The sequence below is a fragment of the Bemisia tabaci genome, chromosome 10 (genome assembly GCF_918797505.1).
Source record: "Bemisia tabaci chromosome 10, PGI_BMITA_v3".
Lineage (NCBI taxonomy): Eukaryota > Metazoa > Arthropoda > Insecta > Hemiptera > Aleyrodidae > Bemisia > Bemisia tabaci.
In genome coordinates this window covers 37,901,051-37,914,216 of record NC_092802.1, presented here as the reverse complement: position 1 = coordinate 37,914,216, position 13,166 = coordinate 37,901,051, and the positions used below count along the sequence as shown (strand labels likewise).

Sequence of the window (13,166 nt, the reverse complement as noted above, 5' to 3'; positions counted from 1 at the left end):
GGTTGAAATTCCATTAGTCTCCTTTGCAAACATTTATTCTGATGATAGGGCACTCGAGTTTCTTCAGACAATATTCGATAACTGGGCGGTGTTCTTTAAAAAAGGACTGAGTGACATGAGTGTTGTCAAATTTCATTAAACAGTTTATTTTTTTATAGGAGAACTATTGCACTGATCCTCTTGAAACTTTCACGAAGTCACTTGTTGCCGCAAAGCAAATTCTTCGAAACTTTTGAACGAACAGGTAATGCTGTTTTCTTGAAAGAAAACTAATTATGCATTAAAATTAGGGATCTAGAAGCAAAGTGGGTACTTGCATCCCCCTTTTTATAGCAGAGAACAATAGAATCTCCCAACCAGCTAATGTGAGTCTCAGATTGTGGACTAGTCACAACCGAGCGCGAGGTGGACTAGTCCCATCTTGCAGAGCATGATGAGAGAATATGAACCTCGTGCAGTCAAAAGAACAGTAAGTTTTCCTGCCATTTGAGACCTTCACTACAAGCTCAATTACTTCATTGAGGAAAATTAATATTCAGATGAAATTTTTAGAACACTTACTTCATCACACTATTAATACATTCCATCCATAAAGACTTTCCATTTCTACACTCGCGAAGCACTCTTCTTCGCTTCTACTCTTGCACTTAAAAAAACGGAATTTCCCTATAAAAATACTTGGCGATTTGAATTCCCGCTATGTACGAGTCCTTGGCTATATTCTGCGAGTACCTGCTTTGCTTCTAGATCCCTGAATGAAATTTTTCTACCGATGACATCACTTGGTTTCTTTGAGTGAAGGACCACCCATTTAGACTACATTTTGCAATTTGGAACTACTATTTTTGCCTCACTTTAGAAATAACTTGCGTGCCCTATACTTTCTCTATGCAGATGGATGCTTTCATGAATTAGCCAAAAATCGTAGTTCCTTATTGCAAAATATGGTCCATTCATTCTTTCCCATTTTTCATAAATTCCAGGTAATTTAAAATTTGTTAGGTTTTGGTAATATTCACCGCTCACCACTTACAACTCTGCCATGGGAAACTAAAATCGCTAAACTATTATACCTGCTGCTGTTCTTTTTTAGAATGACGAACCCACGGAGCATGAAGCCTGGTTGTTTGATCTTGGCTGACGGACAGTAAATAGGCACCTTTTGGATCCCACTGAAGATCTGTCACTTCGTCAAAATGACCTCCTATTACAACATCAGGATCCCAACGCTTTCCATTCTTAATGAGAAATTAAACAAAAATTAGTATGTAAAGACAAAGAAAGGGGGGAAAAAGAGAGAAAAAAGAAGAAAAAGTGGAGGTAGAAAATTTGGTAGATGCCAAAATCTTAAAGCTTGTGTTACACTGACTCTACAAACAGAGTATCCGTGTCTAAGCAGAATAAGGTCACCTGTACCTTTTTAGTACAGAAAAGTTGTGCCGCTATTTGATTGGTCGACGAATTTTAGACAGGGTTGCAATTTTTCATGAAAAATAAAATCTTGAAATTTCATCAGAAATGCTTCATGAAATTTCAGAAAAATATGAAATATGTTAAAAACTAGTTTTCAAAATTGAATGAAAGGCAAATGGTTCTTGCTTCTGGATGTTTTTAGTGCACGTTGCGTACCTAGAATATATGTTTAATACTTTTCATATTTTTCACAGCTTCATGAAATTTCATGAAATATTTCACAGAAATTTCCAGTATTTTATGTTTTTCACTTCAATTTCTCGTGCAATCCTGATTTTAGACTATCATGAAGCTATTACGGCCATAATTGAACAAATGCTCAGATTGGCCTATAGGCTTCTAAAAGATTAAAATTACACTCTCACAAGAAACTACTCCAGATGTACTGTTACCAACCCTCTCTTTTAGAATTAACTCAATTAAATCATTGCTTCCTTATAATTATCATGTTGGTAAGACCTTAAAAAAATTTTTTTAAGAGCATTACATTCTTTATCAGAACGGTTCCTTTCAACTTCACGGTTCCTTCTTCCTTCTTTTTTCTATAATTTCATGATTACTCAATTGATTCTTTTTAGAGGGAATTTAACGGTTATGAGGAGTCGCCATCATGTTGGTTTACATGAGGCCATGGGAGCATCATATCAGCATATTTGTTGAAAATGCGGAAACAAGGTTAAAATACAAAATATAAAGGCAGGACGTTTCAGTACCTTACGGCACCATTATCAACTGCTAAAATAGAATTAAAAATAAATTAAAATAAAAACCAGCAAACGGCGTTACTGGCGGAATCTGGTATATATGCCTGGTATATATCTGATATATATCTGTGCCAATTGCCATACTTCATAAATCGGCCAAACAAAACAACTTTAGGCCAAACGCTTAAATGGACACAAGTATAATAGGAAGGAGGTGACAGCTTTACACAACCATGAAGATCAATTACAACATAAGTTTGACTTCGAAAACGTGAGGATTTTGTGCCATGAGAAGAAATATTATCCTAGGTTAATAAGAGAAATGATTGAAATCCTGAGAAATCAGGATTCCGTTTGTAATTCCCGCTCAGATATAAATCATTTAAACTCGATCTATTTCGGCTTGTTTCGCACGCCGTGAACTGCTGCCACCTGGCAGCTACCCGTGCAATTTACTTCCTTAATCATCGGTGATCAGTTTTCTCTCATTTCGCAATGTTTGTTGCATATCGTACCTTGTAGTTTATTCTGTTATCATTGCAGTCTCATTTCAATACCAATTTCACCATGTAATGCCGTTTGCTGGTTTTTATTTTAATTTCCTTTTTATTTTCAATTCTATTTTAGCAGTTGACAATGGTGCCATAAGGTACCGAAACTACTTGCCTTTATATTTTGTATTTTAGCCTTGTTTCCGCATTTTCCTGTGTTTTCGATTGTCGTTTCCGTTTCGGGCTGCTTTTACATTCTCTTTGTTTTCCATATTTGTTGATTTAATTTAATGGAATTAATGAAGAAGCAGCACACAAGTGGCTATACTCTTCCTGAATAGCCACTTTAATTAGAGTAAAAGAATACTCCAATATTACTATCATAGATTCCATTGAAAAATCAACACTTTACATTAACAATTCTCTGCATTCAGAATCTACCAGATACGCCCATAGAAAACCCTCACCTTTTTACCCGAATTCTATGCTCAAAAATCAGAGTGCAGGTTATCTGTGAAGCTCACAGAAATTGCATACCCATCAGGCGCTACTTGATGATGCAAATGAAACAGACCACCATGGCACACATGGGGTAACCAGGAATTTTTTTTCTTTTTACCCTCTCAAAATCTGGGGTGCGGGTTATCTGCAGGCATATACAGTATTTTCCTTTGGTTCTTTAAAAAAAAAAAGAACCCAAGATTTTAAAGATAAGATATAAATTTTACAAAATATAGAAGGATATGTCTCTTTCATAGATTGACTTACCTCAGCACTCTTCCACACGTGAAAAGCTCCATGATAACTGTATGCTAAAATGAAGTCACCATTCGGTCCAAATTTTCCACCGCGGAATCCTAATGTATTACCGCCTACCTCCCCAAGGCGAACAACTTCTAACCAGACATCTGAGCTTTCATCTGACTCCCATATGATTAAAGTTTTATCCATTGAAGATGTGAGTAATTGCAATTTGGATCCACTGCCTTCCTTCTGATCTACAGACAAAAACGAATACACGTGATTAGTTATTGAGGACAACGAGTTTTCAGCATTGATTAAAAATACTTCATTCTTCCTGCTGTTGATTATATTTTTTAAGGAATCTTGGCTCACTCTCTGAATTTGACAAGTCAGCACCTTCTGGCCAAAGTATCACAAGCGCCATGCGACGTTTTAGAATTTCCGCTGCCAGTTTATTTTCCTACAGAGATATTGTTCAATGAAGCTGTCCGAAAATTTAACTGAATTTTCTTGGTGCTGCCGATGAATTTCAATGAAATTTTCAAACAGATTCAACTAACAATTTCTCTGTCAAAATATAAGATGGCGGCAGAAATTTTGAAAAGCCGCATGGCGCTTGTGATACTTTGGCCAGAGGGTGACACTTGTCATGGGCATTCTGGGATGGATATGCATTGAGGAATATTCTCTACCAAGTTCTGACGACAAATTCTTGTTAGTTCAATCATTTTCCATTAGAGACCATTTGTCACCGCCATTCTCATTGAGAGTATTATTCACTCATCAATAGTTTTTCACTTTTGCACAGTAATTTTTTTATTGTATGATAATATTTCATTTAATCTCATAATTTATGTGGTTCAGCGTTTTCCTTGATTTTGACAGCTGTAAGTAAGCAAAATAAAAGCTCTCAACAGCTGTCCATAGTTGTTTTCTGACGGAGTATATTTTGGATGCTAAGCGCCTCAATTTTCTGCACCATCAGATGAGTTCTTGGACTATTCAGAGGTACTCAAAGTTACTGATCTAGACAAAATTAATTTGAAAAACTGAGCGCAGGTTGCAAAAAAATAACAATTGGGAAATGGGTTAAAAAACATACGGGGTGTGTTTACAGGTAAGAAAACAAAATCTCAGGGGTGCAGAGAGTTCTTTGCCTTCACATTTTTTGAGGCAGCATTCACATTGCTGTCCACATAAGACTCTTTTCCCTTCACATTTTTTGAGGCAGCCTTCACAATGCTGTCTATATAAAACTGCACACTTCACTATTATCTTCGCATGAAAGCATTCCTATAGCAAAAAGTAACGCACTAAGCAGTTTCCTCCTCAAAAACTTAACGCCTTTAATAGTTTCCTTTATAAAAAGTAGAAACAGGCAACACAAAGTAGCACATTTTTCTTCTCAGGTGCCTTTACATTTCTCCCGCAACCGGCTGATTAGCTAGTTGCGCACTTAGTACATCCCTGCAAAATATCTTGATTTTTTTGGGTGTTTTCGCACCAGAATAACAGAAAATGTTTCCCTTTTCTAAGTATAACAGAAAAACCATCATGCACAAAAAAGAGTTGATTTCTACTATTGGTTTTAGAAGTGACCTAAGGGGGGTAAGTGTCATATTTTTTAATGTTTCAATGTTGCGCAGAATGTTTTTCAATGTGCTTCATAAATATGAAGACCTGTTAAAGACTACTGTATTTTATTGAGTGCATGGAAACTACATACTTGAGTTGTTCCAATGTACACCATAGACCCAGCCTTCATGTCCACTCAAAACCGAGTCAGCTGTGATGACAAAACTTGTTTTTTCATCAACTTTGATCACCTTCTCTTCCACCTGAAGTTCGTCCAAATTGATGTTTTCATTCTCTTTCTTCCTGGAGAACCTCCACAACCGCACCGTTGTATCTTGAGATCCACTGGCGAGTATTAGATCCTTATTTGCTAGTGAATAAAACAAGGTAAAATAGTATAGAAAATTTCCAGGGGGAAATAAAATCCACGCTTTCATAGATATTTTAAAATTTTACTATACCTAGTGAAAATTACCGAGAGAAAAGTGACTGACAAAAAATTATAATTTTACTGAAAATTTTTTCTAGTATTCTTATGAATGTTAGCAATATTTAATTTCTTGCCTATGTGTTAACACTTATCAATGATGGAATAAAACAAACAAAGCAACTTGAACAACATTCAGGAGCATTTTGATCTCGAATCTTTTCTTCCTTAACTGTGTGAGATGGCTGTTTAATTAAGAAAACTAAAATGTAGTATTAGAGTCATAAATCAATCAATTATAAAACGTATCAACGGGGTAAGTCGATAATCACATAACTCGGTTTACGACGTCGCAGACTTCCTGGCATGCTTTATTTTTTAAACGGAAAACCACTCAATGGCAATTCTTTAAAACTGCCGTGATTTTTCTTCTCTATGCTAAGAAAATTCTACATAATCATAAAGGAGTGATGTCAATTTGTTCTCCTTTAAAAAAATAACATACAGGCGGAGATTTTCAGACACCGCAAGCGAGTTATATGATTGCTGACTTACACAGTCGATATCTATACTATAAGCTCCGAGACCTCCTAATTTTGCGAAACTGGTGACGCTTAGTTCCAGCGTTCTACCGGGCCGATTTTCATGATTTTTGCGGCTATCGACGGGCAATGGTCTCTAGATAAGCCAACTCTTTTCAGATTTTCAAAATATGGCCCAGGTTTTTTTATATTACGTGGTAAAGTTGCGAATTCTCCCATTTAAACAATGTAAATTTATACTTTTTGTCATAGTTCGTTTGAGCGTTCTACCGGGCCGATTTCCATGATTTTTGCGTAAATCGAGAGGTAATAGGCCCTAGATGAGCCCGCTGTAATCAGATTTTGGAAAAAGGACCCAGGTTTTTTTAAAATCACGTTATAAAAGTGAGTGGGTTTACAGAATGCTCCGGTACTGCTACCGCTATGCGCGGGAGGATGCGCAGTGGTCGAGGAGGTTGCGCAGTAGCTGTGTAGCCTGCGCATCAGCTCTACACTTATCTACACAAGATTCACACCAGTGGCCTCACGTCGAGCGGTGGCCGAGTCGTCTAAGACGTCGAATGCGCCCCACGCGAATACGGTGAGGGTTCGATCCCCGACTCGTGGAATTTCAGTTATTACCTGACCATCAGTGGTCATTGTTTTACTGCAATATTTCATCAAGCAGTCATTCCAAAACGCGTCCTTTTAATTTTAAAGTAATTTTAAGTAAAGTTTGAAATTAAAGTATACCTCATATCGTAATTTTTTAGGGGAAAAATAAAACTAACACTGATAAAAGGGTAAAAATAGGGCCGCGAAGCGGCCCATTGATGGCGCGGAGCGCCTTCAGGGGGTTGGGCCGCGTAGCGGCCAGGGGGCGTAGCCCCCTAGTGTATATTATTTGCTTCCATTATCTGTTCTAAAAACGGGCGCTTTTTCACCTTCCTCTCCCTCTTTCTCGAGGATTCTATTTTACTTACTGATTTTCATAGGTCCTTATTAGTGTGATTCAAATTCTTATTCAAATGCTCCACTTGTGTTTCATTGTAGGCAAACTTTAATTTCTTGGTTGGGAAACAACTTTATATTAAGTTTTTAACTAGACAATTCATTAAAAATAAACTAATCAAAAACCACCTACTGTCAACTGTAAAATCTAGACTCTGGACCCAATCTTCGTGTCCTATGAGAGCTTCAGCAGGCACAAAGTCTTTTTTATCCTCATCAGCTGAAGATATATACAAGTTTATTTTGCAGTCATCAGTGGCAAACGCAGCTAAAATTCTTGAAGTTCCAGGCAGGAAGGCCAGACTTGCTGACAAGCAAAGTCTATTTTTCAGGTCAATAGTTTGACAATCCACATCTAGAAATCGAAAATTACCAAAGTACATTAGAGAAGAATCATGAGATGATTGCTTTTAAATTTCGAAATTACCTTCATTTATTTCTTGTCAGAATGTTCATATCAATGGCTCTAGTCGAAAAAACTGAATCTCAGATTGCGACATTGTGAGTCTCCTCTAATGTTCATTTTCTTTGAGGAAAACTGACCGGCTATTTCTGGTGAAATTTTCTGTGATTTTCTTCACTCATTATTGAACAAATCACACAGAATTGCAAGGAATATTCCGATTAATTTTCCTCCTTATGATCACAGATTTTTAAAGTTTGCAATTAAGATAAACAATTTTGGCATTTAACCATCCATTCCTCTAGTGAATTCCGTAATTTTTTTCTTTTTTTCTTTTTTTTTTTGAATTTTACAAAAGTTCCATTAAAAAGGAAAATTTTGGGCCTTTTGACTGTCCTACCATGAACGACTAATTCATTCCCAAAAATGATTTTCAACTCTCCATTCTTAATGAAAGAATAAAATTGTAATTTTACATAAAAAGTTCATGACACTAGAGGGATGAGTAAAATTTCTTAATTCGCACATTCTCCATCACATTTATTTTAAAAGACGGAACATTAATTGGATTACATTTTGCAATAAGGAGCCACTATTTCTGGCCCATTTTAGAAACAACATACATGCCATTGGTTTCCTATGCAGATATGTGATTTTATAGGAGAGCCAGAGATAGTGGTTCCTTATTGCAAAATGTAATCCACTTAAAGCTGTACCGACGACTGCACACCGATTTTCAGGATTTCTAGAGACGATCTCCGGTGCCTGCGCACACCCGTTTGTCCATTTCCACCTTCCACTATCAAGGAAAGTAACTGAGATTTTTACAGAGAGATTTACTGAGATTTTAAACCAGGGAAATCAATTTGTACTTAAAACTTTTATGTAAAAATTATCATCTAATTTCTTTTGAGAAGATGAAAAATAGACAAAATTTTCATACAGCCAGCCAGGATGCCAGGCTTCTTTGATCTGACTTAATTACCCTTTAATTCATGGGCAAGTATTTGAATTAATTCCAATGAGCTTACCAGAGGTATTACTGACTGTCCATATTTTGATGATCGAGTCATTAGATGCTGTGAATATGACTATCCGCCCACAACCAGACTCTGACTTAGGTTTGACATACAAGGCATCGATTACTGTTATACTGTCTGCGTGACCTGAAAGTAAAACAATGCATGGTTATCGTCTATTAACAAATTAAAACTGGGAACTGATTAGAGCTGGGCAATTGATCAAACGTTAATCACAATCGAATTGAAAAATTAACTGATTGAAAAATTGAGCCGATTAATTTGACTTGATGAAATTTTGAATTTCCCGTCACGTTCTGAAGGCAACCCCGTGAAAATATTCGCAGCGAGCGTGTTTCATGATACTTCTGATGGGAAAGCTGGCTGGCAGTCACGGTGTCCATGGAAACTGACAGGCAAAAAATGAATACTTTTACGGAACAGGGGTGCTATAATTTCTTCATCTTCATTTTCCCTGACTTTTCCTGGACTGTTTGTGCTTACTCTGAACCAGAGGCAGATCCAGAAATTTGGCAACACCGGATTTCCTCCATTTAAACGTAAGTTAAATAATCGATTCTTGTCAGAGCACCTGGTCCCTCCAAGAATCGATACTTTGGACCTGCGATCATGGTCCAAGGGCTCAGAATGTTCACAGGCCATTGGCGGATCCAGCAAATTGGCAACATCATCTTTCCTCCATTTAGACGTATGGAAATGTATCGATACTTACTTACTTGGAGGGGCCAGGTGCTCCGACAAGAATCGATTATTCGGCATAGGTTTAAATGGAGGAAATCCATTGTTGGCAAATTGCTGGATTCGCCTCTGTCACGGACCAACGACCGATAGGTCGTTTACGAATGGAGTAGGCAGTAGGAAATTTGCTTAAGCTACGACCTTGAATAATGGATGATATAAAATTGATTACATTTTGATCAAAATACGCTCCAATACTGCCAACATCTGATCGTGCGCGACCCGCGACCCTACACATTTCAAAAGAGCGCGCGCGCATCTAGGAACTTGGCGCAATTTGAAAGTCAAGACAGGGTTACCACAGAATTTGGAAAATGAAATTCCCTGACATTTCCCTGATTTTCCTGACATATTTTGGTGAAATTCCCTGACAATTGAAGATGTGACGGATGGTTAAGAAGGCATAATTGAAAATGGTTTTCAGGCAAAATTTCTTGTTTGAAACCTCAAACCCATTCACGGAAGCAAATGAGGGTGATTTAACAAATTTTCCAGTACATTTTCGTCATTTTCCCTGACATTTTCCGGTTTTCCCTAACTGTGGCAACCCTGTCAAGAGCCGAGAGTGAGACTAGAGACCTCGAGGAGAAGGCGCAATGCTTGAAGTATTCTGTCAGTTTTGCAGGCGCACCCCTCGATGGTTTTTCGCGCCAACAATAGGTTCCAAGTTTCCCTCTTCCCTTCCTTGTGGATTAGGGCTCATGGCGATACAACGTTAAAAAAAACGCGCCGAAAGCTCTACCTCCAGGAGCAACATCGTATCCTCTGCCTGATCGGGCTTTCCTAAGGTGGTGTGGAAACGAGCCTGTCAAAATAGTTTCCCTCTCCTCCTTCTTAGTTGTGAATTATGGCTTTTAGCAGTACAAAACTGAAAATTTCAGGTAGAAGCCACATAAACCTATTGGAAGTGTGACTTTTTTCTTGTTTATATGCGGAGATTCAAAACTTGGTAAGTGCCTCAAGATGTTGCTATATTCTTCTTTGGATATGCCTCCTGTGTGCATTCTACTCAGATCAAAGTCTATTTGAATCAGTGCAAACGAAAACACACCAACTCGAAAAAATGAAAATAATTAAGACACACTCAAAATTGCACAGTAGGTGAAGAAGTTAGTCTGAGAAAAAGATTTTCGGTGCCAAAGGACAAGTACTTCAGGACACTTTAAATGTTGGAGCAAATGCAGTAACTCCAATGACCTTTATGAAATTTAACGGTCTCAAATGATAATTGAGCATTTTCAAGTTATCGAGTTGGTGTGTTTTCCTTCTCACTGATTCATTTTTGTTTAAGATTGATGACCAAAAATCGCAGTTTGGGAGGTCAGGGATATTTTTACCTAAATGACTAATATTTCGCCGAAAGCACACAAACAACAAAAGCACATATTGCTCTGGTTAGAAAAATGGTAGTTGAAAATATTGAAAAGAATACATGCCTTTTAAAGTCAATGTTTGAGTAAAAAATCCATCTTCATTCAGTGTCCACAGATTGGCAGTTGAATCTGCTGATACTGAGATTAATTGTGCCTTTGGAGGTGATCCTTTCACCCATTGGACAGAGTTTACTCTTTTGGTGTGACCAGTTAAAACTTGGATTACCTTACCTCCGCTATCAACCTGGATTTAACAGATGTTAGAAAATAAAAAAAATTAGGAGGAAGGATGTTTAATTTCTTCAGTATCATTTTTTGAATTAATCATTACGTGTTTGATTCATATGTCATTCATTTGCTTATTTCAGTTTGTGGTGTAATGTGCAAAGGTATATATAAACGATTGACTTTAGTTCAACTTCGATACCAAACCAAATAGTCACCAATCTACGAAGAAGAGCAGGCAAGAGCGAAACAGAGAGGTTTGATTGCTGACAGGCAGCGTGGATTATGTTCATCTATTTATCTAAACCACATAAGTGAAAGGGTCTAGAAGTGACACAGCTATTGCAACACAGGATGATTAGAATTCTACCGTGCGAAGGAAAAACGCCATTTGAACCTTCAAACGTTGCCAAATTTTCTTCGATAAAACACGAATTCCGAGGTAAAATTAGGAATATTTTTCTTCCAATGTTTCAGAGAATATTCTTTGTATTTTGATCTAACGTCTCTGAAAATTTCAAGGGAAAATATTCATAATTTTCCTTGTAAATAAACATTTTATCAAAAGAAATTTGGCAACTCTCGAATGTTCATACGGCGTTCTTCCTTAGCACGGTAGAATTGACGTCTGAAGTAAGGAGTGCTGAGACTTGGATGTGACTTCCCAGGTAGCAATAGTAACAGTTCAAAATTGCAATTTCACAACAGTTTTTACACTGTTACTTTTGTGCACTTTTTCATCGAAAAATTTGCTCTAGTACAACAGTTGAAAAACCAACGGAAAAGAGAAGTCCTTTGCGACTATAATCACTGAAAAATTTTTCTTACATACTTAAAAAATACCAGTGGAAAATTTATAATTTAGTCATGTTTTCTGAAAATATAACACAAATTTAACTAGTGTTATACACCGATCGAAAAGGAAACTATTATTGCAATAAAAACATACTTAGATTTGAAATAAAACGACGGTTTAAAATTCTCAATCAAAATCACTTACTTAACAAAACTTTTTTAAAGAAAGGAAAGTAGATTAACATTTTAATAACTAAAAAAAGTTAAAAAAATTATTCTAATTTATTTTTTTTTAAAGTTGATTTCATAAAACACAGAAGTAGACCATTTTGTTTTAAAAAAGCTATTTTACAAAACATAAAGTATTATACTGTACTAATGAGAAAAATTTAATCTAAATCAATAAAAAGATAAAAAAAAGACAATAAAAAACAAATTTAAATATCTCATTTGTTGCCATATTTTTGCAAAACACATTCTTATAAATAACCATGAAATATTAATTATTATTACATTATTTATTAAACAATATTGGTGAGAAACTATTTTTAAATCATTGTTTCCTGAAAACCGGTGTAGCTTTAATTTTTGTCGAAAAAGAATCCTTATAAAAAACTTTGATAACTATTTATCACTAACAAGGAAAATATAATTTAAATCGATAAAAAGATACAAGTGATAGTGATAAAATGACAGTTTAAATATCTGATTTATTGCAGTTTTTCTGCAAAACATTTTATTTTAAACAGTTGTGAAATATAAATTAGTATTACATTATTTTTTTAAATACCGATTTTAATTTCCGATTGTTTTATTGTAATCGGGGTGTTTCCTTTTATTTCCGATAGAGAGCTCCGATTTATTTTGTTTTTGGATGGGTCGTTTATGGTGCCTGTCTAACCTTTGTGTGTAGTGAAAACATAAAATATATTATTTATATTCTACGACATACGTTTTTTTATCGACGGCTTCTATGTTTGCTTTGTTCGGTGCATATGAGTGGATTTTCTTCTCACATTTTTGATGACCCCCCTGTGGTTAACTGTGCCTAGACAGGGCATGGGCCTATCTATAGCGTTGATTGTAGTGTGGTGTGTCGAGTGTAGTCACATCCCTGCTGCATAGTCTTTGTTGCTCCTCCTTAGAGGAAGTATCGGTGCTCACCGTCATCGGTGTTCAAAATAGAAATATGAGGCCTGAAACTGGGGAGTTCTATAATTGATCTTTTAAAACCAAAAAATAACAGTTTAACAAAATATTAAAAACGAATAAAATTTCATATATTGACACTGTTAATTTTCAATAAAACTACAATTTTACGAGTCGTTCTATTATTAGAAATTAGTTTTTCTATGGATATTTTAAGTTTTTTTTAATACTTTACAAGAATAATTCAAAACTCGTATTCAACATTTAAATTTTTTATTTTTATTTTAAGACAAGTGTCGCTTTACACCAGTAAATTTTCCAAATGAAATTTGTTTTTCACTACTTTAATCATTGTTGATTTATGTCATTAAATTATTTTAAACTGTTATTTTTAACTTCATAAAATAGGAATATAGCGCCTGAAACTGTTGTAACTGGGGAGTACTTTAATCGATCTTTTCAACCGATATAAATTGTTTTTTTATAATATATTAATA

At 35.8% G+C, this 13,166-nt stretch overlaps 1 protein-coding gene across 1 annotated transcript in view; it reads right to left on the bottom strand.

Annotated features, from left to right (window-relative positions):
- Positions 1–13,166, bottom strand: part of Elp2 (elongator complex protein 2) — a 30,692-nt gene that overhangs the window by 15,604 nt on the left and 1,922 nt on the right. Inside the window, exons 2-7 of the mRNA XM_072304792.1 lie at positions 10,564–10,744; positions 8,381–8,515; positions 7,080–7,301; positions 5,139–5,357; positions 3,437–3,666; positions 1,074–1,238 (exon numbers count right to left, since the gene is read on the bottom strand). Of these exons, the coding sequence (XP_072160893.1) occupies positions 1,074–1,238; positions 3,437–3,666; positions 5,139–5,357; positions 7,080–7,301; positions 8,381–8,515; positions 10,564–10,744 (1,152 nt within the window). The remainder of the gene's footprint in view (positions 1–1,073; positions 1,239–3,436; positions 3,667–5,138; positions 5,358–7,079; positions 7,302–8,380; positions 8,516–10,563; positions 10,745–13,166) is intronic.